At 37.6% G+C, this 27,484-nt stretch overlaps 1 protein-coding gene across 1 annotated transcript in view; it reads left to right on the top strand.

The window, feature by feature from the left end:
* LOC133074498 (olfactory receptor 5J3-like) overlaps nt 1–27,484 on the top strand; it is a 76,766-nt gene that overhangs the window by 5,320 nt on the left and 43,962 nt on the right. The window contains exon 2 of the mRNA XM_061168428.1: nt 3,670–4,598. Coding sequence (XP_061024411.1) covers nt 3,670–4,598 — 929 coding nt within the window. The remainder of the gene's footprint in view (nt 1–3,669; nt 4,599–27,484) is intronic.

The following is a 27,484-nucleotide window of genomic DNA, read 5'->3' as shown; positions in this document are numbered from 1 at the left end:
TATAAGGAGGTAAAAGGGTTAAAAGTAAGAGACTAGAGAAAGATATACTTTGCAAATACAAACCAAATTAAATATGAAGTAGTTATATTAATTTCAGATAAAATAGACTTCAAAAGAAATAAGATTATCAGAGATTAAAAGGAATATTACATAATGATAAAGCAGTCAAATCTGCAAGAAGACTTAACAATCTTATATCCTTGAAAAACAACTTCAAATTACATGAGGGGAAAAAAGAATAGATCTGAAATGAGATATAGATGAATGCATAACTACAGTTGGAGACTTCAACACTACCTTCTCATTAACTGAGATAATAAGTAGGCAGAAATTCAGTAAGAACACAAATGACCTGAACAACAATCAACTAACTTAATTTAATTAACATTTATAAATTACTCGACTCCACAGTTTCAGCATATATATTCTACGCAAGTGCACATGTAACATATATTAAGACAGATCATATTCTGACTATTAAAAACAAATTGAAAATAATGTTATAAGGCATATTCTTTAACCATAAGAGAATAAAATAATAGAAAGATATCTGGAAAATCCCTTAATATTTGGATATTAGTCAACATGCTTCTAAATAACTCTTGGGACAAAGAGAAAATCTTAAATGAAATAAAAAATTATTTGAACAAAATTAAGATGCACTATATGGGAACCCTCTTACACTGTTGGTGGGAATGCAAACTAGTACAGCCGCTATGGAAAACAGTGTGGAGATTTCTTAAAAAACTGGAAATAGAACTGCCATATGACCCAGCAATACCACTTCTGGGCATACACACTGAGGAAACCAGATCTGAAAGAGACACGTGCACCCCAATGTTCATCGCAGCACTGTTCATAATAGCCAGGACATGGAAGCAACCTAGATGCCCATCAACAGATGAATGGATAAGGAAGCTGTGGTACATATACACCATGGAATATTACTCAGCCGTTAAAAAGAATTCATTTGAATCAGTCCTAATGAGATGGATGAAACTGGAGCCCCTTATACAGAGTGAAGTAAGCCAGAAAGATAAAGAACATTACAGCATACTAACACATATATATGGAATTTAGAAAGATGGTAATGATAACCCTATATGCAAAACAGAAAAAGAGACACAGAAATACAAAACAGACTTTTGAACTCTGTGGGAGAAGGTGAGGGTGGGATGTTTTGAAAGAACAGCATGTATATTATCTATGGTGAAACAGATCACCAGCCCAGGTGGGATGCATGAGACAAGTGCTCCGACCTGGTGCACTGGGAAGACCCAGAGGAATCGGGTGGAGAGGGAGGTGGGAGGGGGCTCGGGATGGGGAATACGTGTAAATCTATGGCTGATTCATATCAATGTATGACAAAACCCACTGAAATGTTGTGAAATAATTAGCCTCCAACTAATAAAAAAAATTAAAAAAAAAAAGATGCACTATATCAAAACTTGTGGGATACAATAGAGTTTATAGCAAAATGTATATTTAATTTATATTTACTATATACTATTTAATTAATATATTAGGAAAGTTTGTTTAAAATTATGACCTAAGCTCCCTTAAGAAAGTAGAAAAACAAGAGTATATTAAACCAAAGCAAATAAAATCAAGGAAATAGCAAAGATTATAGAAGAAATCAATAAAATTGAAAACAACAGAGAAAATCAATGAAGCTAAAAACTAGTTCTTTGACAAGATATTTGAATTGATAAATTCATTGCCAGACTAAGGAAAAAAGACAAAAGGCTTAAACTATCAATATCAAAAATAAAAGAGGAGATACCAATGCTGACCCCATGTTAAAAGGATAATTATGGAATACTACAAACTCTATGCTTATAAAGTCAACAACAAAATGAAATACACCACTTTCTTGAAAGACACCAAAAAGTACCACAACTCACTCAAAAAGAAAGTAGATAATCTGAATAGTTTTATGTTAAATTCATAGTTTAAAATCTTTCAAAAAATATGTGTACCTATGGCTGATTCACATTGCCGTATGGCAGAGATCAACACAAGGTTGTAAAGCAATTATCTTTTGATTAAAAATAAATAAATTCAAACCAACAAAAATTAAAAACCCAGGGACATATGGTTTCATTGTTGAATTTGACCAGGCATTTAAGGAAGAAATAATACCAATTCTATACACCCTCTCTTAGAAATTTAAAAAAGAGAGACACTTTCCAATACATCCAATAAGGCTAGCATTACCCTGAGAACTGATAACAAAACTAGATAAAGAAATTACAAGAAAGCTATAGACCAATGTCATTTCTTAGAACATAGATAAAAAACTCCTCAACAAAATATTAGCAAATTTAATCCATTAATATATTGAAAGGATAACACATTAAAATCAATTGAGATTGATTCCAGGAATGCAAGGCTAGTTCAACATTCAAAAATTCAGTCAATGTAATTTACAACATTAATAGACTAAATATTTTATATAATATGTATATATAATCTCAAAAGAGGCAGAAAAATTATTTAACAAAATTTGATGTCCATCATTATAGAAATGATCAATATAATAGAGATAGAAGAGAATTTCTAACCTGATAAAGAGTATTGAGCACATAAGTGCTAGGCATATAACTTACTCATGTTACTTTTTCCAACAACCATGAGATAGGCACTATGGATATCAGAAAAAAAATGAGGAAACTAAGGAAGAGAGATCAGTTAATTTATCCACTCTCTGCATCTAGTAAGCAGCAGATGTAAGGTTATAATTCACATCTGTCTCAAGAGCTCACTCTTCATTATCTTGCCTCCCAGAGTGAAAATGAAATGGAAATTGAAGTTCATAACAATAGTTCAGAGATTAGAATGGATGATTTAATAGAAAATTGGTACTTGTATTAATTATCTTTTCAGAAAACATGTAATATTTAACTGAGGTTTAATTTTGGAATGCTAAAGATTCTCTTAATGAGGAAAAATACCTAAGTGTGTGATTGGTCCCTTTTAAAAATATAAGTCCTAAAAGATAATTGTTCCTATTGAGAAAAGTAAGATTAGTTTATTTAAAAATATGCCAAAAAGAAAATTTTATTCTGAAGAAATGAGAGATGTTCACAGACACTTGTTCATGAAATTGTTCATGCTAGTGTCTATATTATAGTAGCAAAAGGAACGGAAGAAAACTAGATGCGCAAAGAAAGAAAATTACACTTATATAGTAGAATATAATGCATTTTTACATTTTAAGCCTATAGAAATCAAGATTCATATATAGAAAAAGAAACTAAAATGGAATACTCTATAAGGTAGCATTGATTCTGTGGATGGTTCTATTTTTCTCTGCATCTTTCTGCATTTTCTTAACTTTCCACAATGAAAATTTATTACGTAAAAATAAAATATTTACAAAAAAGTATTTAAAGCAGCTAAGTATAATGTTAGGAAGAAGATTTTGCAGAACCATTAAGAAATGAGCTTACTCTAACTCTCACTCTTACTCTAGCAGCTTGTGGTAGGTTTAGACCAAATCCAAATCTCCATGTATTCTCATGCACCAGCAGCCATGTGAAAAATTGTCCCTGGGCCTGAGCTGGCCAGATGTGTTGAGTGAGAACTTATGTTCTCCCACAAGACATGCCAATCTAGGGTGCTCTTTGTACATTTCTCATTACAGCTTTTTTTTTCATTATTTTGTAGCTGTGACACCACTTGAAATGAACAATCAAACAGATGTCATTGAATTTATCTTCTTGGGATTTTCCAACCACCCCAACCTACAGGGCTTGTTCTTCCTGATCTTCCTGGTCATTTATCTGACAACCCTCCTTGGGAACACGCTCATAATAACATCTACCAGGATCAGTTCTGCTCTCCACACTCCAATGTATTACTTTCTGAGCAACTTGAGCTTCTTGGACATCTGCTACACATCCACCACCATTCCAGTTATGCTAATGAACTTCTTCCGGGAGAAGAAGACCATCTCCTATGACTGCTGCCTTTCCCAGGTCTTTTTCCTCGTGACATGTGCTGGTGCTGAATGTGTATTACTGGCAGCTATGGCTTATGATCGCTATGTAGCCATCTGCCACCCTCTTCAATATCCAGTCCTCATGAGTGTAAAGGTCTGTGTTTTTCTGGTGACTGGGTCCTGGCTATGTGGGCTGGTGAATTCTGTGACACACACAGTGCTAGCAGCCACACTCACTCTGTGTGGGCCTAACCAGATCAGTCACTTTCTCTGTGACATCCCATTCCTCCTGAAGCTCTCCTGCTCAGATACCTCTCTCAATGAGTTTGTGCTCCATGTGGCCAGTGCCACTATTGGCCTGAGTCCCTGCTTGTTTACTGCTGTGTCCTACATACTCATCATCTCTGCCATCCTTAGGATTCCCTCTGCTCAGGGCAGGAGCAAGGCCTTTTCTACCTGTGCATCCCACCTCACTGTGGTGGTGGTTTTTTATGGAACAGCCAACTTCAACTATGACAGACCCAGAGAAGGCTACTCCCTAGACATGGACATCCTAGTCTCTGTACTCTTCTGTGTTATGACTCCCATGTTAAACCCCATTATCTACAGCTTGAGAAACAAGGAGGTCAAATGTGCCCTGAGGAAGCTGGTTGGAGTATGTGTTCCTTGGCAATATTTTCTCTAGAGGTCAATGGTCTTCAAACTAGGGTATGCAGCCATCTGGAAAAAAAAAAAAAAATTCAAAGTATTTATAACATAGGTAGTTTTAGAAAGTCTGTATCCAGATCTTCAGTTCCTACATATCAATTCAGTTCAGTTGCTCAGTCGAGATGGACCATTGTTGGCATAGTAATGTCTCTGCTTTTTAATATGCTGTCTCAGTTCACTTCAGTTGCTCAGTTGTATCCAACTCTTTGAAACCCCGTGGACTGCAGCACGCCAGGCCTCCCTGTCCATCACCAACTCCCAGAGTTTACTCAAACTCATGTCCATTGCGTTGGTGATGCCATCCAACCACCTCAGCCTCTGTCGTCCCCTTCTCCTCCCGCCTTCAATCTTTCCCAGCATCAGGGTCTTTTCTAATGTGTCAGTTCTCATCAGGTGGCCAAAGTATTGGAGTTTCAGCATCAGTCCTTCCAAAGAATATTCAGGACTAATTTCCTTTAGGATGGACTGGTTTGACCTCCTTGCAGTCCAAGGAACTCTTGAGAGTCTTCTCCAACACCACAGTTCAAAAGCATCAATTCTTCGGCACTCAGCTTTCTTTATAGTCCAACTCTCACATCCATACATGACTACTGGAAAAACATAGGCTTGACTAGACAGATCTTTGTTGTCAAAGTAATGTCTCTGCTTTTTAATATGCTGTCTAACTTGGTCATAACTTTTCTTCAAAGAGTAAACGCCTTTTTTTTTTTTTTTTTCATTTATTTTTATTAGTTGGAGGCTAATTACTTTACAATATTGTAGTGATTTTTGCCATACATTGACATGAATCAGCCATGGATTTACATGTATTCACCATCCCAATCCCCCCTCCCGCCTCTCTCCCCATCCCATCCCTCTGGGTCTTCCCAGTGCACCAGCCCTGAGCACTTGTCTTATGCATCCAACCTGGGATGCTGGTCTGTTTCACCCTTGATAGTATACTTGTTTCAATGCTATTCTCTCAGAACATCCCACCCTCACCTTCTCCCACAGAGTCCAAAAGTCTGTTCTTTACATCTGTGTCTCTTTTTCTGTTTTGCATATAGGGTTATGGTTACCATCTTTTTAAATTCCATATATATGTGTTAGTATACTGTATTGGTCTTTATCTTTCTGGCTTACTTCACTCTGTATAATGGGCTCCAGTTTCATCCATCTCATTAGGACTGATTCAAATGAATTCTTTTTAATGGCTGAGTAATATTTCATGGTGTATATGTACCATAGCTTCCTTATCCATTTGTCTGCTGATGGGCATCTAGGTTGCTTCCATGTCCTGGCAATTATAAACAGTGCTGCAATGAACATTGGGGTGCATGTGTCTCTTTCAGATCTGGTTTCCTCAGTGTGAATGCCCAGAAGTGGGATTTCTGGGTCATATGGCAGTTCTATTTCCAGTTTTTTAAGGAATCTCCATACTGTTGTCCATAGTGGCTGTACTAGTTTGCATTCCCACCAACAGTGTAAGAGGGTTCCCTTTTCTCCACACCCTCTCCAGCATTTATTGCTTGTAGACTTTGGATAGCAGCCATCCTGACTGGCATGTAATGGTACCTTGCTGTGGTTTTGATTTGCATTTCTCTGATAATGAGTGATGTTGAGCATCTTTTCATGTGTGTAAATGCCTTTTCATTTCATGGCTGCAATCACCATCTGCAGTGATTTTGGAGCCCCAAAAATAAAGTCTGCCACTGCTTCCACTGTTTCCCCATCTATTTGCCATGAAGTGATGGGACCAGATGCCATAATCTTAGTTTTTTGAATGTTGAGCTTCAAGCCAATTTTTTCACTCTCCTCTTTCACTTTCATCAAGAGGCTCTTTAGTTCTTCACTTTCTGCCATAAAGGTGGTGTCATCTGCATATTTCAGGTTATTGATATTTCTCCTGGCAATCTTGATTCCAGCTTGTGCTTCATCCAGCCAGTTGGTCATAACCTTCCCAGGAACTCCTTTCTCTCCTCTCTTTCCACAAATACTCTTTTTACAGTTTGCAGAATCAAGATGTGTCAGATACTTTGTATTGGTTCTCCATACTATCTCAATCCTTTAAAGTTTTCCCCACATCACAAGGGCTGAAGCCCTGGAAACTATAGTTTTCAGGCTCCCTTGCCACTAAGACCCCTTCTTATATTCTACCAATGTAAGAGTCATACATGGGAGATTAGAAGAAAAAGGATAAAGGAGAAATTTTCTTTTTCTGGATCTGGTAGCAGCAACACCAGCACTGCAGTGGCAGAAACAGTCCTGTGGTACCAGAAGTTTGCAGTCTTCTGTAACAGCTGCTTTTGAAACAAAAGGTTATACAAGTGTGGAATGTAGCCTACATGGACTTGTAGCCTGCCAGGCTCCTCTGTCCAGGGAATTCTCCAGGCAAGAACACTGGAGTGGGTAGCTGTTCACTTCTTCAGGGGATCTTCCCAACCCATGGATTGAACCCAGGTCTCCTGCATTGCAGGTGGATTCTTTACCATCTGAGTCACCAGGGAAGCCCAAGAAGACTGGAGTGGATAGTCTATACCTTCTCCAGGACCTTCTCAACAGAGGAATTGAATAAGGATCTCCTGCGTTACAGGCAAATTCTTTACCAGCTGAGCTACCGGGGAAACCCACAAGTATGAAATAAGTTTCTCTATTAGGAAGGATAGAGGCTTCCACAGAGAGTAATAATATCTTCTCTCCCTCCCTTTTTTGGCTCTTCAAGCCCTTTAAACAATTTTATCACTTATTTTCTATGCTAAATTCCTATAGGTTGAAATACATAAAGTAGTTTTTCATTTCCTCTGTGAACATTTTCCTCTGTGACAGCATTTTCTATCAGGAGTGGTTCTAGGAAACACACCCTCAAAGGCAGAAATCTTGGATTAGGTATCTGATCTGCTGGAGTTTAAAAGTACTGATGACATCATAGCCAATGGGAAATAGGAAATATGATCATTCATGGTATGCAATAACAAAACAGATTCTTAAAATTATCAACAGTCACTGTCTGAAATAAAATGTCTATTGAAAACCAGGCTTTGGAGCACCAAATTAGTGCTGCAATTGACCTTTATAGTGAGAATGAAGATTGTAAAGATCGCTTACTGACTACTACTACTGATTACAACAGAAAGCTTACAGGAAGAAAATGATAGGCTCAGGCATTAAATTTCTCATTCAAGGGAAAGTCAATCAACCAGAAAATATTTTTTCTCTCAAAACTGATGTAGCTTAATCAATTCAGTTCAGTTCAGTTTCTCAGTCATGTCCAACTCTTTGTGACCCCATGGACTACAGCACGCCAGGCTTCCCTGTTCATCACCAACTCTGAGCTTGCTCAAATTCATGTCCATCCAGTTAGTGATGCCATCCAACCATGTCATCCTCTGTCGACCCCTTCTCCTCCTGCCTTTAATCTTTCCCAGCATCAGGCTGTTTTCCAGTTTGTCAGTTCTTCACATCAGGATTGGAGTATCTTTCATAAAGGATTAGAGTATCAGCTTCAGCATCAGTCCTTCCAATGAATATTCAGGACTGATTTCCTTTAGGATGGACTGGTTGGATCTCCTTGCAGTCCAAGGGACTCTCAAGAGTCTTTTCCAACACCCCAGCTCAAAAGCATCAATTCTTCAGTGCTTAGCTTTCTTTATAGTCCAACTCTCCCATCCATACATGACTACTGGAAAACTCCAAGGAGTAAATGTCTTTTAATTTCATGGCTGCATTCACCATCTGCAGTGATTCTGGAGCCCAAAAAAATAATCTCTCACTGTTTACATTGTTTCCCCATCTACTTGCCATGAAGTGATAGGACTGGATGCCATGATCTTAGTTTTCTGAATGTTGAGCTTTAAGCCAACTTTTTCACTCTCCTCTTTCACTTTCATCAAGGCTCTTTAGGTCTTCTTCGCTTTCTGCCATAAGGGTGGTGTCATCTGTTTATCTGAGGTTATTGATATTTCTCCCAGCAATCCTGAATCCAGCTTGTGCTTCATCCAGCCTGGCATTTTGCATGATGTACTCTGCTATAGGTTAAATAAATAGAGTGACAATATGCAGCCTTGACATGCTCCTTTCCCAATTTGGAACCAGTCTGTTGTTCCATGTCCAGTTCTAACTGTTGCTTCTTGACCTACATACAGATTTCTCAGGAGGCAAGTGAGGTGGTCTGGTATTCCCATCTCTTGAAGAATTTTCCATTTTGTTGTGATTCACACAGTCAAAGACTTTGGCATAGTCAATAAAGCAGAAGTAGATGTTTTTCTGGAACTCTCTTGCTTTTTCAATGATCCAATGGATGTTGGCAATTTGATCTCTAGTCCCTCTGCCTTTTCTAAATCCATCTGGAATTTCACTGTTCATGTACTGTTGAAGCTGACTTGGAGAATTTGGGGCATTACTTTGCTAGCGTGTGGGATAAGTGCAATTGTGCAGTAGTTTGAACATTCTTTGTCATTGCCTTTTTTGGGGATTGGAATGAAAATGGACCTTTTCCAGTCCTGTGGCCACTGCCGAATTTTCCAAATTTACTGGCATATTGAGTGCAGCACTTTCACAGCATTATCTTTTAGGATTTGAAATAGCTCAACTGGAATTCCATTGCCTCCACTACCTTTGTTTGTAGTGATGCTTCCAAAGGCCCACATCACTTTGTATTCCAGGATGTCTGGCTCAAGGTGAGTGATCACATCATCGTGGTTATCATGAAGATCTTTTTTGTATAGTTCTTCTGTGTATTCTTGCCACCTTTTCTTAATATCTTCTGCTTCTGTTAGGTCCAGACCATTTCTGTCCTTTATTGTGCCCATCTTTGCATGAAATGTTCCCTTGGTATCTCTAATTTTTTTGAAGAAATCTCTAGTCTTTCCCATTTTATTGTTTTCCTCTATTTCTCTGCATTGATCACTGAGGAAAATGTTTTTATCTCTCCTTGCTATTCTTTGGAACTCTGCAAGTTATAGATATGCCTTTCCTTTTCTCCCTTGCCTTTAGTTCCTCTTCTTTTCTTCTCTATTTGTAAGGACTCCTCAGACAACTATTTTGCCTTTTGCATTTCTTTTTCTCGGGGATGGTCTTGATCACTGCCTCCTGTACAATGCTACAAACCTCTGTCCATAGTTCTTCAGGTACTCTGTATATCAGATCTAATCCCTTGAATCTATTTGTCATTCCACTGTATAATCATAAGGGATTTGATTTAGGTCATACCTGAATTGTCTAGTGGTTTTCCCTACTTTCTTCAATTTAAGTCTGAATTTTGCAATAAGGAATTTAGGATCTGAGCCATGGTCAGCTCCTGGTCTTGTTTTGCTGACTGTATAGAGCTTCTCCATCTTTGGCTGCAAAGAATATAATCAATCTGATTTCAGTACTGACCCTCTGGTGATGTCCATGTGTAGTCTTCTCTTGTATTGTTGGAAGAGGGTGTTTACTATGACAAGTGCATTCTCTTGGCAAAACTCTGTTACCCTTTGCCCTGCTCCATTTTGTACTCCAAGGCCAATTTTGATTGTTACTCCAGATATCTCTTGACCTCTTGACTTCCTACTTTTGTATTCCATATAATGAAGAGGACATCTATTTTGGGTGTTAGTTCTAGAAGGTCTTATTGGTCTCCATAGAATCGTTCAGCTTCTTCAGCATTACTGGTTGGGGCATAGGCTTGGATTACTATGATACTGAATGGTATGCCTTGGAAATGAACAGAGATCATTTTGTCATTTTTGAGATTGCACCCAAGAACTGCATTTCAGACTCTCTTGTCGACTATGAGGGCTACTCCATTTCTTCTAAGGGATTCTTTCCCACAGTAGTAGATATAATGGTCATCTGAGTTAAATTTGCCCATTCCAGTCCATTTTAGTTCATTGATTCCTAAAATGTCAATGTTCACTCTTGCCATCTCCTGTTTGACCACTTCCAATTTATCTTGATTCACAGACCTAACATTTCAGATTCCAATGCATTTTTGTTCTTTGCAGCATCGGACTTTACTTCCATCACCAGTCACATCCACACTGTGTGTTGGTTTTGCTTTGGCTCCATCTCTTCATTCTTTCTGGAGTTATTTCTCTACTCTTCTCCAGTAGCATATGGGGAATCTAGCAACCTGGGGAGTTCATCTTTTAGTGTCATATCTTTTTGTCTTTTCATACTGTTCCTGGCGTTCTCAAGGCAAGAATGCTGAAGTGGTTTGCCATTCCCTTCTCCAGTGGGCCATATTTTGTCAGAAATCTCCACTATGACCTGTCTGTCTTCAGTGGCCCTACACTGCGTGGCTCATAGTTTCATTGTTAGACAAGGCTGTGGACCGTGTGATCAGTTTGATTAGTTTTCTGGGATTGTGGTTTTCATTCTGTCTGTCCTCTGATGGGTAAGGATTAAGAGGCTTATGGAAGTTTCCTGATGGGAGAGACTGACTGTGGGGGAAACTGGGTCTTGTCTGATGGGCAGGGCCATGCTCAGTAAATCTTATTTTAAATCTTATATAAAATGAAGCTTAATATTAGAACAAAAATCTGATTCTATCAATTGTATAATATCAAAGAAAATTATAAGTCCATGTTTTCTCTAGGTGTCTTATGTGCTAATTAGGACATTGGCTTGGTAATGACTGACAGTTGAAGTGGGAAAATACATAGAACTTGGGAAGATCTTAGGACTTTGAACCCTTAAATCTCCATTAACCTTTCATGTCAATAGAAACATCCCTTCCTCCCCTATCTGAGACTATCTTCCTCTCAGTTAAAACTATAATGTTCTCACCTGAGATCATTACAAGTAATGGATATTCCTTTAAAAAGCTCACCCACCATCCCTTATTATATCTACACACCTAACTGAGGCCCAAACTCAGAATAACTCAGGATAGTAGCACAAGGTATAATCCTGGAGATTTTAATATTCACACCAAAATTAAGTTTAAAGGTTTTACTGTTTTCGGAGACTAGACCAAGAATGCCTGAGTTGGAGGACAAAGAATTCATCTCCCACCATGAACACATCAAAAATAGTCAACATGTAGAACAATTCTCACTGAAAAATAACTGTAGACTTACATAAAGATTCCTGTACAACCAAGGCTGTAAGAAATATTCACACAAAATTGGGTACAAAGGGAAAGGAAGTGATCAGGTTGAGCCCTGTGCTTTGGAAAAGGGAGCATGCACATGTGGAGACCCTCCCTAAAGAGTGAGTAGTTTGAGCCACATATTGGGCACCTCCCCCCTGGGGGTCCACACAAGGAATATGAGCCCCCTTGACTGCTTAGAGGGCCAGAGGTATTAACAGGAAGACTGGAAGTCTGAGGAAGCCTGGACTCTGCTTGTAAGGGGTGTGCATATGCTTGCTTGCTCCTGAAGCAGGACAGAGAGCATGGACTGAAAATTGCATAAGTGGCCGGTTTCCCATGACTGCTCTGATATGTGCCCCAGCCTGAGCTGAGCACACATTTCAGCCCCACTTATAAGTGTGACTGCAAGAAAACAGAGGTGGCTCTGACCCAAAGCAGTGCTGAGCAAGGCAGTGGAAGCCATTACTGGCACTTAGGCAGCACATCTCTGTCTGAAGCTAGACTGCAACAGCCCAGAGCTTAACCGATGTTGGGACGCCACATGGACTGTGCTTGTCCTGTGGCTTGAACCTGACCCCTAGAGATTCTGCTCCAGCAACTTGGAACCCATTCCCACCCACAATAGGGTGGTGATAGCCACTGAACAGAGAGTAAGCCCTGGCTCACATCTGGCTCCATCTCTAACCCCTCCATCTCCAGCACCACCTCCTACCAAGATGATAGCTGCTGGCACACCTTAAGGAAAAATGTGACTCCTGCTCACATTAAATCCAGCTCTCCCACCAAAGCCACTGAACACATGCTGACTGTATAGGGATGTTCCCACATAATGCATTAAAACCATACGAGGTGACTCTTTCAGCTAATTTCATAGAGAAAGAGAAAATTACATAAAATAAGACAGAGAGATCTGGCTCATTTGAAAGAACAGGAGAAAATCCCTGAAAAGCAACTAATGAAACAGAAATAAACCATTTTCCAGATAAAGAATTCAAAGCACTAGTAATAAACATGCTAGCTTAGTTACAGAAAAGGATAGATGAATACAATTGAGAATTCTAAAGAACTAGAAAATAGAAAAACCAGTCACAACTAAAGAATACAATAACTTAAATGAAAAACACACTAGAAGGAATTAATAACAGACTAATTGATACAGAAGAATGTATACCTAATCTGAATAATGGAAATTGTTCAACCAGAGCAGCAAAAAGAAAAATATATTTTTAAAAATGAAAATGGATCTATGAAACAACATCAAGCAAAGAAATGTGAACATGATAGATGTCCCAGAAGGGGAAGAGGAAGATAAAGGGGTTGAAAATGTATCTGATGAAAGTTTGACTGAAAAATTCACAGACACGAAGAAGGAAGATAACCAAGTACAGGAAGCACAGAGAGTTCAAACAAGATGAACTGAAGCAGACCCGCCAACACACCTTAAATAGAATGGTCAATGCTAGAGAGAGAATTCTAAAGGCAGCAAGAGAAAACCGAAGAAGTATATAAAAAGAAAAACCCATAAGGCTTTCAGATGACTTTTAGGCAAAAACTTTGAAGGCCATAAGGAGTGACATGATATATTCAAAGGGCTGAAAGGGAAAACCCTGCAACCAAGGATGCTCTGCCTAGAAAGATTATCATTTAGAATAGAAGAAGAGATAAAGAAATTCTCAGACAAGCAAAAACTAAAAGAGGTTACTGATACTAAATCTACCATGAAAGAAATTTTAAAGGATCTTGTCTAAGAGGTGGAAAAGCTAGGGAAAAAAAGAATCTATAGGAAAGGAAGAAAAACACTAGTCCAGGCAAAAATATAGTTAAGTCTAAAGATAAATGTCTTAAATAAGCTACTAGGGAGATTAAAAGACAAAAAACTGTAAAATCAGCTATTACTATAATATTCAGTAAAAGGATAAACATGAAGTGTACAATATAATACCAAACACATAAGTGAAGGGGAGGAGAGTAAAACATGCAGAGTTTACTCTTGGCATGGGTCTGTTTGGGTTCATCTTGTTTGGAACTCTCTGTGAGAGTTTCTAGAGTGTGTTTAAACTTTAAAGACTATGTGTTTAAAACAACTAGATGTAGTTTTATGTCACCATATATGAACTCCATTGAAATCACAAATCAAAAACCTACAATAGTTGCACAAAAACTAAAGAGAAAGGAAAACACAAGCATACCACTAAAGAAAATCATCAGACTACAAGGAAAGAAACCAAAAGAAGTACAGGGAAAAGTATTTTAAAAAAACAACTGGAAAACACATAGTAAATGTCAATGAGTACATACCTATCAATAATCACTTTAAATATCAATGGACTAAATGCTCCAATCAAAAGACAGAGTGGCTAATTGGGTTAAAAAATAATAAGAAGAACCATCTATATAATGCTTACAGGAGACTCACTTCAAAGCTAAAGATGCACACTGACTGAAAGTGAGGGGATGGAAAAAGGTAAACTTCCAAATTCATTCAATGAGGCCACCATCACCCTAATTCCAAAACCAGACAAAGATGCCACAAAAAAAAGAAAACTACAGGCCAATATCACTGATGAACATAGATGCAAAAATCCTTAACAAAATTCTAGCAAACAGAATCCAACAACATATTAAAAAAATCATACATCATGACCAAGTGAGCTTTATCCCAGGAATGCAAGGGTTCTTTAATATCCACAAATCAATCAATATACTACACCACATTAACAAATTGAAAGATAAAAACCATATGATTATCTCAATAGATGCAGAGAAAGCCTTTGACAAAATTCAACATCCATTCATGATTAAAACTCTCCACAGAGCAGGAATAGAAGGAACATACCTCAACATAATAAAAGCTATATATGACAAACACACAGCAAGCATTATCCTCAATGGTGAAAAATTGAAAGCATTTCCCCTGAAATCAGGAACAAGACAAGGGTGCCCACTCTCACCACTACTATTCAACATAGTGTTGGAAGTTTTGGCCACAGCAATCAGAGCAGAAAAAGAAGTAAAAGGAGTCCAGATAGGAAAAGAAGAAGTGAAACTCTCACTGTTTGCAGATGACATGATCCTCTACATAGAAAACCCTAAAGACTCTACCAGAAAATTACAAGAGCTAATCAACGGATATAGTAAAGTTGCAGGATATAAAATTAACACACAGAAATCCCTTGCATTCCTATACACTAACAATGAGAAAACAGAAAGAGAAATTAAGGAAACAATACCATTCACCATTGCAACAAAAAGAATAAAATACTTAGGAGTATATCTACCTAAAGAAACAAAAGACCTATACATAGAAAACTATAAAACACTGGTGAAAGAAATCAAAGAGGACACAAACAGATGGAAAAATATACCATGCTCATAGATTGGAAGAATCAATATTGTCAAAATGGCTATACTACCCAAAGCAACCTATAGATTCAATGCAATCCCTATCAAGCTACCAACGGTATTTTTCACAAAACTAGAACAAATAATTTCACAATTTGTATGGAAATACAAAAAACCTCGAATAGCCAAAGTAATCTTGAGAAAGAAGAATGGAACTGGAGGAATCAACCTGCCTGACTTCAGACTATACTACAAAGCCACAGTCATCAAAACAGTATGGTACTGGCACAAAGACAGAAATATAGATCAATGGAACAGAATAGAAAGCCCAGAGATAAATCCACAAACCTATGGACACCTTATCTTCGACAAAGGAGGCAAGGATATACAATGGAAAAAAGACAACCTCTTTAACAAGTGGTGCTGGGAAAACTGGTCAACCACTTGTAAAAGAATGAAACTAGAACACTTTCTCACACCATACACAAAAATAAACTCAAAATGGATTAAAGATCTAAATGTAAGACCAGAAACTATAAAACTCCTAGAGGAGAACATAGGCAAAACACTCTCCGACATAAATCACAGCAGGATCCTCTATGACCCACCTTCCAGAATATTGGAAATAAAAGCAAAAATAAACAAATGGGACCTAATTAAACTTAAAAGCTTTTACACAACAAAGGAAACTAAAAGCAAGGTGAAAAGACAGCCCTCAGATTGGGAGAAAATAATAGCAAATGAAGAAACAGACAAAGGATTAATCTCAAAAATATACAAGCAACTCCTGCAGCTCAATTCCAGAAAAATAAATGACCCAATCAAAAACTGGGCCAAAGAACTAAACAGACGTTTCTCCAAAGAAGACATACAGATGGCTAACAAACACATGAAAAGATGCTCAACATCACTCATTATCAGAGAAATGCAAATCAAAACCACAATGAGGTACCATTACACACCAGTCAGGATGGCTGCTATCCAAAAGTCTACAAGCAATAAATGCTGGAGAGGGTGTGGAGAAAAGGGAACCCTCTTACACTGTTGGTGGAAATGCAAACTAGTACAGCCACTATGGAGAACAGTGTGGAGATTTCTTAAAAACCTGGAATTAGAACTGCCATATGACCCAGCAATCTGTGGTACATATACACCATGGAATATTACTCAGCCATTAAAAAGAATTCATTTGAATCAGTTCTAATGAGATGGATGAAACTGGAGCCCATTATACAGAGTGAAGTAAGCCAGAAAGATAAAGACCATTACAGTACACTAACACATATATATGGAATTTAGAAAGATGGTAACGATAACCCTATATGCAAAACAGAAAAAGAGACACAGATGTACAGAACAGACTTTTGGACTCTGTGGGAGAAGGCAAGGGTGGGATGTTTTGAGAGAACAGCATCAAAACATGTATATTATCAAGGGTGAAACAGATCACCAGCCCAGGTTGGATGCATGAGACACGTGCTTGGGCCTGGTGCACTGGGAAGACCCAGAGGGATTGGGTAGAGAGGGAGGTGGGAGGGGGGATCGGGATGGGGAATACATGTAAACCTATGGTTGATTCATGTTAATGTATGACAAAAAACACTACAATATTGTAATTAGCCTCCAACTAATAAAAATAAATGGAAAAAAAAAAAAACCTGGAAAACACATAGTAAAATGTCAATGAGTACATAGCCATCAATAATCACTTTAAATATCAATGGACTAAATGCTCCAATCAAAAGACAGAGTGGCTAATTGAATTAAAAAATAATAATAAGATCCATCTATATAATGCTTACAGGAGACTAACTCCAAAGCTAAAGATGCACACTGACTGAAAGTGAGGGGATGGAAAAAGATATTTCATGCAAATGGAAATGATAAAAAAGTGGGGGTAGTAATATTTCTATGAGCCAAAATAGACTTTAAAGCAAAGTCTCAACTAACACAATATTGTTAATCAACTACACTCCAATGTAAAATAAAAAATTTTAATTATGACTAAATTTCTAAATCATTAAAAATTAAATTTTCTGGGCTTCCCTGGTGGCTCAGTGGTAAAGAATCTGCCTGCCACTGCAGTAGACGTGGGAAGATCCCTGATCTTGGAAGATTCCACATGCCACAGAGCAACTAGGCCAGTGCACCACAACTATTGAGCCTGTGCTCTAGAGCCCAGGAACCACAACTACTGAACCTGCACTGCAACTACTGAAGACTTCATGCCCTAGAGTCTGTGCTCCGCAACAAGAGAAGCCACCACAATAAGAAGTTCACACAGCACAACTAAAGAGCAGCCCCTACCCTCCACAACTAGATCAAACTTGCACACAAGGAAGACCTAGCAAGCCAACAATAATAAATAAAAATTTTTAAACAACTAAATTTTCTGATACAAAAAATATAAATAAATAATGAAAAACAAAGTATCTAACAAAAGACCAAGAATCACGTTATATAATGACAAAAGGATCAATATAAGAAGAGGAAATTACACTCATTAAAATATATGCACCCAAAAATGTGCATCTAAGTATATAAAGCAAAGATTAACAGATTTAAATGGAGAAATTGACAACAACACAATAGTAATAGGGAACTTTAACATTCCACTTACATCAATGGCCAGATCATCCAGACAGAAAGTCAATAAGGCATCAGTGGTCTTAAATGACACAGAAGACTAGTTGGAGTTAATAGATTTCTACAGGATAGTCCATCCAAAAATAGCAGAATAACATGCTTTCCAAGTGCTCATGGAATGTTCTCCAGAATAACATGCTAGCCCATAAGAGAAGTCTCAAAAAAATTTAAGAGGATAGAGAGTATATTGATCATCTTTTTCCCCAACCACAGTGGAAATCAGTACAGAAAGAAAAATGGAAAAAATACAAACATACGAAGACTAAACAACACGATATTAAAAAACCAGTGGGTCACTGAAGAAACCAAAGAGGAAATCAGAAAATACCTTCAGATAAATGAAAGTGCAAACACAGCGCTCCAAAATCTATGGAATGCAGAAAAAGCAGTCTTAAGAGGGAAGTTTACAGTGACACAGGACTACATCAAGAAACAAGAAGAATATCAAATAAACAACTTTACTTAGCATCTAAAGGATGTTATAAATCATCTAAAGAAAACAGAAAAGAAGAACAAACAAATCCCAAAGATAGCAGAAGGAAAAGAATAAAAAAAGATCCGAGAGGAAATAAATAAAACAGACAAAAAAGGAGAAAAAGATCAATGAGACCAAGAGCTAGTTTTTTGGGGAAAAAAACTGATAAATATTTAGCCAGACTCACCAAAAAGAAAAGATAGAAAACCCAAATAAACAAAATAAGAAATGAAAGAGAAATAGCAACCAATTCTAGAGAGGTAAAAAAAAAAATCACATGAGAATGCTATGAAGAGTTATATGCCAACAAACTGGACAACCTAGAAGAAATGGACAAATTTCTAGAAATATACAACTTGCCAAGATGGAATCAAGAAGAAACAGATGATTTGAGCAGGCTAATTACTAGTGATGAAATTGAATTTGTAATTTAAAAAAACCCCAGCAAACAAAAGTCCAGCACTGGACAGCTTCACAGGAGAAATCTACCAAATATAAAGAAGAGGTAAATACCTATCCTTCTCAAAAATTTCAAAACACTGAAAAGAATGGAACACTCCCAAGTTTACTCTATGAAGCCACCATTACCCTGATACCAAAAATCAGACAAAGACACTACAAAATTACAGTCTAATATTATCAATATTTGATGAATATAGATGCAAAAATCCTCAACAAAATATTAACAAATTGAATCCAACAATACATGAAAAGGATTACATACCATGACTAAGTTGGATTTATTTCAGGAACACACAGATGGTTCAATACTTGTAAATCAATCAATATGAAACACATTACAAAAGTAAATATAAATATCACATGAGCACCTCAATAGATGCAGAAAAAGCATTTGACAAAAATTCAACATCTATTCATGATAAACACTCTCATCAAAGTGGGTATAGAGGAAACATATCTCAAATAATAAAGGCCACTTATGACAAACCCATAGCTAACATCCCATACTCAATGGTAAAAAGCTGAAATCATTTTCTCTAAATTCAGGAAAAAGACAATCATTTTCATGACTTTTGTTTAACATAGTATTGAAAGTTCTAGCCATAGCAATTAGATAAGAAAAAGAAAAGGAATCCAAATTGGAAGGGAAGACGTAAAAGAGTCACTGTTTGCAGATGACAAGATACTGTATACCGTATATAGAAAACTCCATCAAGTACCCATCAAAAAAACTATTAGAATAAATAAATTCAGTACAGTTGCAGGATACAAGATTAACAAACAGAAATACAGTGGTTTTTCTATACACTAATAACAAACTATCAGAAAGAGAAAGTTTTTAAAGTCCTGTTTAAAATTACATCAAAAAGAATAAAATATCTAGGAATAACTTAAGTAAGGAAATGAAAGACCTATGCTCTGAAAACTACAAAACAGTCATGAAAAAAATTGAAGATCATACAACAAAATCAAAAGATAGCCTGTGCTCTTGGATTGGTAGAATTAATGTCATTACAATAGCCATGCTACCCAAAATACTCTACAGATTGAATGTAATCCCTATCAAAATATCCATGACATTTATTATAGAACTTATAATCCTAAAATTCATATTGAACACAAAAGACCCCAAATAGCCAAAACAATCTTGAGAAAAAAGAAAAAAGCTGGAGCTATCATGCTACCTGACTTTAGACTGTACTACAAAGCTACAGTAATCAAAACAGCATGGGGGGCTTCCCTGGTGGTCCAGTGGTTGAGAATTCTCCTGTCAATGCAGGGGACATGGTTTTGATCCCTGGTTCAGGAAGATCTCACAGGCCATAAGGCAACTAGGCCTGTGTGCCACAACTACAGAGCCCATGTGCTGCAACTACTGAAGACCACATGCCCTAGAGCCTGTGCTCCACAACAAGAAAAGCCACTGAAACAAGAAGCGTATACACCACAACTACAGAGTAATGCCTACTCATTGCAATTAGAGACGAGCCCTCACACAGCAATGAAGACACAATGCAGCCAAAAACAAACAAATAGAATTTAAAACACAGCATGGTACTGGCATAAAAACAGACACATAGCTCAACGGACCAGAATGGAGAGCCCAAAAGTAAATTTACACATCTATGATGGAGAAAAGACAGTCTCTTTAGTAAGTGGGCCTGGGAAAACTAGAGAGATACATGTAAAGTGATAAGATTTCCTCAAACCATTTATGAAAATAAACTCAAAATGGATTAAAGACCTAAATAGAAGACCTGAAACCATAACAGTTCTAGGAGAAAATACAGGCAAAAAATTCTTTGATATAAATCAAAACAATATTTTTTATATCTGTCTCCTAAGCAAAAGAAATATATGCAAAAATAAACAAATGGGACCTAATTAAACTTCAAATCTTTTGCATAGCAAAGGAATCCATCAACAAAATGAAAAGACAACCTACAAAATGAGAGAAAATATTTACAAATGATATGACTGACAAGGTGTTAATATCCAAAATACATAAACAGCTCATTCAACTCAATATAAAAAAAAACTGCCCAATCAAAAAGGGCAGAAGACCCGAATAAACATTTATTTCAAAGAAAACATATATAAATGGCTAAAAGGCACATGAAAAGATGTTTAACAGAATTAATTATTAGAGAAATGTAAATAAAAACCACAATAAGATATTACCTCACATCTATCAGAATGACTATTATAAAAAGTCTACAACTAGCAAATGTTGGTGAGGACATGGAGGGAAAAATAACCCCCGTATACTTTGATGGGAATGTATATTTATTGCAGCCACTATGGAAAACAGAATGGAGGTTCCTCAGAAAACTGAAAACAGAGCTACTGTATAATCTAGAAATTCCACTCTTGACCCAGAAATTCCCTATATATCTGGGGAAAATGAAAATACTGACTCAAAAAGATACATGTACCCACAATAGCAGTACTATTTACAACGGCCAAAAAATGTACACAATTCAAGTGTTCATCAACTGATGAATGGATAAAGATGTGGTATATATATATATACAGTGGAATATTAGTCATACAAACAAAATTCTGCCTTTAGCAACAACACAGATGGACCTAGAGAATATTATGCTTGCTGAAATAAGTCACACAGAGAGAGACAAATACTGAATATACTTATATGTTGAATCTAAATAATAAAACAAATGAATGTATATAGCAAAACAGATTCACAGATATAGAAAATGAGCCAGTGGTTACCTTTGGGGAGATGGAGGGAGAAAGAGAGAGATAGTTTGTATGGGATTAAGAGATACAAACTGCTATGTGTAAATAGAAAAGCAATATATTACATAGCACAGAGAGGTATAGCCATTATCTTGTTATAACTTTTAATGGAGTATAATCCATAAAAATTTAATCTGGCTTGAAACTCAGCATTCAGAAAACTAAGATCATGGCATCCAGTTCCATCACTTCATTCAAATAGATGGGGGAAAAGTGTAAGCAGTGACAGATTTTATTTTCTTGGGCTCCAAAATCACTGCAAATGGTGACTTCAGCCATGAAATTAAAAGCCGCTTGCTCCCTGGAAAGAAAGCTATGACAAACCTAGACAGTGTATTAAAAAGCAGAGACATCACTTTACCGACAAAGGTCCGAATAGTCAAAGCTATGGTTTCCTCAGTACTCATGTACAGATCTGAGAATTGGACCATAATGAGGGCTGATCACCAAAGAACTGATACTTTCAAACTGTAGTACTGGAGAAGACTCTTGAGAATCCCGTGGGCTGCAAGAAGACCAAACCAGTCAATCCTAAAGGAAATTAATCCTGAATATTCATTGGAAGGACTGATGCTGAAGCCAAAACTCCAGTACTCTGACTGCATGATGTAGAGAGTCGACTCATTGGGGAAAATGCTGATGCTGGGGAAAACTGACGGCCAAAGGAGAGGGTGTGGCAGAGGACAAGATGGTTAAGTAGCATCACTGACTCAACAGACATGAATTTGAGGAAACTGGAAGATAGTGGAAGATAGAGGAGCCTGGCATGCTGCAGTCTATGGAGCTGCAAAGAGTCAGACACAACTTAGCAACTGAAGAAAAACCACAATCTGTAAAAATACTGAGTCAATGTGCTGTATACCTGAAACTAACATAAAGCTGTAAATCAACTATACGTCAACAAAAATAAATAAAATAAAATAAAAGCAGGCAGGAAGCTGTTTTTAAAAGAGTAAGCAATAATTTCATCTATTTATCAACATGTTAGTATGGATGATAATGCACAGCTGAAAATAAATGTACTATTTGGAATATCTCAATAACAACAACAAAGATACACCATGTCCATGAGATTCTTGAGAGTGAGAATTGTGTCTTCTCATTTATAGTACTACAGTTCTAAAACAGGCACACAATGCATGCTGTGGAGTAAATGAATGTTCATAACAGAGAGGTTGTCTGCTCCTAGGCTTAGAAGCCCTTTTTAAGTGTGGATGTCTAAGGATTGTTAGATGCATGCATTTCTCCAGGGAGAAGCAGTACTCTGCAGATGACTAAAGTTGATGACTATAGCCATGGGGGTGAAGTGACTTGTCCACTGAATGGTACTCACTGTCAATACCCAATAGTCATACACTTGATGGTTAAGCTGAAGAAGCGATGCAGTAAGGGAGAAAGTTTGCACATATTAGGGACAGAGTCACAAAAGGGTAACAATGCAGGTAGCCTGACCAAGACTTTACAAATGAGCTTCAGTAAGCAACCATTCAAAAGAAGTCGGGGGATGCACGAGACAAGTGCTCCGGCCTGGTGCACTGGGAAGACCCAGAGGAATCGGGTGGAGAGGGAGGTGGGAGGGGGGATCGGGATTGGGAATACATGTAAATCCATGGCTGATTCATATCAATGTATGACAAAACCCACTGGAAAAAAAAAATAAAAATAAAAATTAAAAAAAAAAAAAAAACAAAAGAAGTCTGATTTGAAAGCTAAATTGAGGGGTGTGTGTTTCTGTTCAGTTGTGGCTAATGCTTTGAGAGCCCATGGACTATAGCTCGCCAGCCTCCTCTGTCCATGGAATTTTCCAGGCAAGAATACTGGAGTGGGTTGCCATTTCCTTCTCCAGGGGATCTCCCCAACCCAGGGATCGAACCCACACCTCTTGTGTCTCCTGCATTGGCAGGCAAATTCTTTATCAACCGCACCACTTGAGAAAGTGGTCTATAATAACAGTCTCTTTCTTCTTAGAGCACAGAGGGAGAACTTCAGGGTTGCCCAGACAGAAAGCTAGATCTGTTCACTGGGTGCTTAAGATGCCCAAATCTCAAGAAAATTTCTGAGATACTTGCATATACAAGAGTTTATCAGAGGATTCCTTGTCTTGGGAATAACAAATCAGGATGATCTGAAATCAGTCAGGAATGTCTGGCTCCAGGGATTGTCTACTGCTCCTCAGGTGTAACTGATTTGAACCACTCAGGAGAAATATGGAATCCTCAAACTCTTTATGATGCCATATTTACACTGCATACACATCTAAGAATGACAGTAAAAATTAATGGTTGTTAGGAACCGTAAAAGTCATCTCAACCGATGTGGCAGTCCAGCCTCTACTTGAGTATCTCCAGTGATGAGGAACTCATTACTCTCTAGAAGCTATAAAATGCTTGCTCAGATTAAATTAGCAAAACATAGAATTGAAAAGCAGAAAACAAATGTGACAGCAACAATAATAGAAACAAATCATAAAACCAAGCTTCATGCCAACATATAGATAGATAGTACATATATATACAATGAGATAGAGTTAGTTGCTCAGTCATGTTTGACTCTGCAACTGCATGGACTATAGCCCTCCAGGCTCCTCTGTCCATGGAATTCTCCAGGCAACAATACTGGAGTGGGTTGCCATGCCCTCCTTCCAGGGGATCTTCCAGATTCACTTTGTTTCAATTAACCATGAGGATGAGATTATTACAACTCTGTAAGAATACATCAGCTTCTGCAAGTAGTGATAATCACCTAATATTCCCTAGAATATGTAGATTTCCAAATTAACAAAATAAGTTGTGACTATGAATCTGAATATACTGACATTAATATGGAGAAGCTTAACCCCCTTTGCTTATGCAACAGGCATTTCCTAATTTGGCAAAGCAAATTATTTATTTCTAATTAAGGCCTCTAGGCTTATAGCATTTTCATCATTTGAATTTGGTTTTAGGAATTAATTTTAACTTCAGTATCAAGTTTCTATTGAATTATAAATACTCTAAGATCCTTCAGGTGCTGAGATTTGGAATTTTTAATAAAAATTGCCTACCTATTAATCATATGTCCTGAATTCTTAGAATAAAGGATAAGAAGTATGTCTTGTTTTGTTTATAAACTTTGGATAATTCAAAGTATTTTAAAAAGATATTTTAAATCAGATGACAGAATGGTACAATAAAGGACAGAAATGGTGTAGACATAACAGATGCAGAAGATATTAAGAAAAGGTGGCAAGAATACACAGAAGAACTATACAAAAAAGATCTTCATGATAACCACAATGGTGTGATCACTCACCTTGAGCCAGACATCCTGGAATGCAAAGTGAAATGGGCCTTCGGAAGCATCACTACAAACAAAGGTAGTGGAGGCAATGGAATTCCAGTTGAGCTATTTCAAGTCCTAAAAGATGATGCTGTGAAAGTGCTGCACTCAATATGCCAGTAAATTTGGAAAATTCGGCAGTGGCCACAGGACTGGAAAAGGTCCATTTTCATTCCAATCCCCAAAAAAGGCAATGACAAAGAATGTTCAAACTACTGCACAGTTGCACTCATCTCACATGCTAGCAAAGTCATGCTCAAAATTCTCCAAGCCAGCTTCAACAGTACATGAACAGTGAAATTCCAGATGGATTTAGAAAAGGCAGAGGAACTAGAGATCAAATTGCCAACATCCATTGGATCATTGAAAAAGTGAGAGCTCCAGAAAAACATCTACTACTGCTTTATTGACTATGCCAAAGCCTTTGACTGTGTGGATCATAACAAACCATGGAAAATTCTTCAAGAGATGGGAATACCAGACCACCTCACCTGCCTCCTGAGAAATCTGTATGTAGGTCAAAAAGCAACAGTTAGAACTGGACATGGAACAACAGACTGGTTCCAGATTGGGAAAGGAGTATGTCAAGGCTGCATATTGTCACCCTGCTTATTTAATTTATATGCAGAGTACATCATACGAAATGCCAGGCTGGATGAAGCACAAGCTGGAATCAATATTGCTGGAGAAATACCAATAGATAGGCAGGTGACACCACCCTTATAGCAGAAAGCGAAGAGGAACTGAAGAGCCTCTTGATGAAGGTGAAAGAGGGGAGTGGAGAAAGTTGGCTAAAGCTCAACATTCAGAAAAGTAAGATCATGGCATCTGCTCCCATCACTTCATGGCAAATAGATGGGGAAACAATGGAAACAGTAAGAGACTTTATGTTTTTTGGGCTCCAAAATCACTACATATGGTAGCTGCAGCCATAAAATTAAAAGACGTTTGCTCCTTGGAAGAAAAGTTATGGCCAACCTAGACAGCATATTAAAAAGCAGAGATATTACTTTGCCAGCAAAGGTCCATCTAGTCAAAGCTATGGTTTTTCCAGTAGTCATGTACGGACTTGAGAGTTGGACCATAAAGAAGGCTGAGCACCAAAGAATTGATGCTTTTGAACTGTGGTGTTGGAAAAGACTCTTGAGAGTTCTTTGGACTGCAAGGAGATCAACCCTATCAACCCTAAAGGAAATCAGTCCCGAATATTCATTGGAAGGACTGATGCTGAAGCTCCAATAATTTGGCCACGTGATGTGAAGAGCTGCTAGGAAAGATTGAAGGCAGGAGGATAAGGGGATGACAGAGGATAAGGTGGTTGGATGGCATCACCGACTCAATGGACATGAGTTTGAGCAAGCTCCAAGAGTTGGTGATGGACAGGGAAGCCTGGCGTGCTGCAGTCCATGGGGTCTCAAAGAGTTAGACACGACTGAGGACAGCACTCTAATTATTAGGTCTACTATTATTTTTCAGGACCTATCTTTAAGTAAATAGAAGTCATATTTTAAGATATTTAAAATAAGCAGTGTGAACAGATGCTCAACATCACTAATTAAAGAGAAATGGAAATCAAAACTACAATGAGGTGTCATCTCACACTGGTCAGAATGGCTATCATCAAAAAATCTACAAACAAGGGCTCCCCTGGTGACTTAGTGGTAAGGAATCCACCTGCCAATGCAGGTTCAGTCTTTGATCCAAAAAGATCCCACATGTCATGGAGCTAAGACCGTGTGCAACAACTGTTGAGCCTGTGTTCCAGAGCCCAGGAGCTGCAACTACTGAGCCCATGTGCCGCAACTATGGAAACCCATGTGCCCCATGTTCCACAAGAGAAGCCACCACAATGAGAAGCCCACACAGCACAACTAGAGAGTAGCCTCCATTTGCCACAATTAGAGAAAAGCTTGCATAGCAACAAAGACCCAGCACAGCCAGAATAAAGTTACTTTTAAAAAAAAGAATAAAAGCAGTGTTGACTTCCATTCTTCTTTAAAAAAAAAAAATCTACAAGCAAAAATTGCTGGAGAATGTGTAGAGAAAAGGGAACCCTCCTACACCATTGGTGGGAATGTAAATTGGTACAGCCATTATTGAGAACAGTATGGAGGTTCCTTAAAAAACTAAACAGGGAACTACCATATGATCTAGCAACCCCACTCCTGGGCATATATCTAGAGAAAATCATATCTCATAAGGATACATGCACCCCAATGTTCATTGATGCACTATTTGCAATAGCCAAGACATGGAAGCAACTTAAATGTCCACCGACAGAGGAATGGATAAAGAAGACGTGATACATATATACAACGAAATATTACTCAGCCATAAAAAAGAACAAAATCATGCCATTTGTAGCAACCTGGAGGGTCCTAGAAATCATCATACTAAGTGAAGTAAGTCAGAGAAAGACAAAAGTCATATTGATATCATTTATATATAAAATCTTAAAATATGGTACAAATGAACTTACCTGCAAAATAGAAATAAAGTCACAGATGTAGAAAACATACATATGGTTACCAAAGGGGAGAGAAGAGGAGGAATAAATGAGATTGGAATTAACATACACACACTACTATTTATAAAATAGATAACTAATAAGGACCTACTACATAGCAGAGAACTCTACTCAATATCCTGTAATAACTCTATATGGGAAAACATTCACTTTAAGAGTGGATATATGTACCTGTGTAACTGATTTGCTTTGCTGTACATCTGAAACTAACACAACATTATAAATCAACTATACGCCAATAAAAAATTTTTT

This window comes from Dama dama, chromosome 20 (genome assembly GCF_033118175.1).
Source record: "Dama dama isolate Ldn47 chromosome 20, ASM3311817v1, whole genome shotgun sequence".
Classification (NCBI taxonomy): domain Eukaryota; kingdom Metazoa; phylum Chordata; class Mammalia; order Artiodactyla; family Cervidae; genus Dama; species Dama dama.
The sequence above is the reverse complement of the archived record's forward strand: the minus strand, read 5'-3'. Positions and strand labels throughout refer to the sequence as shown.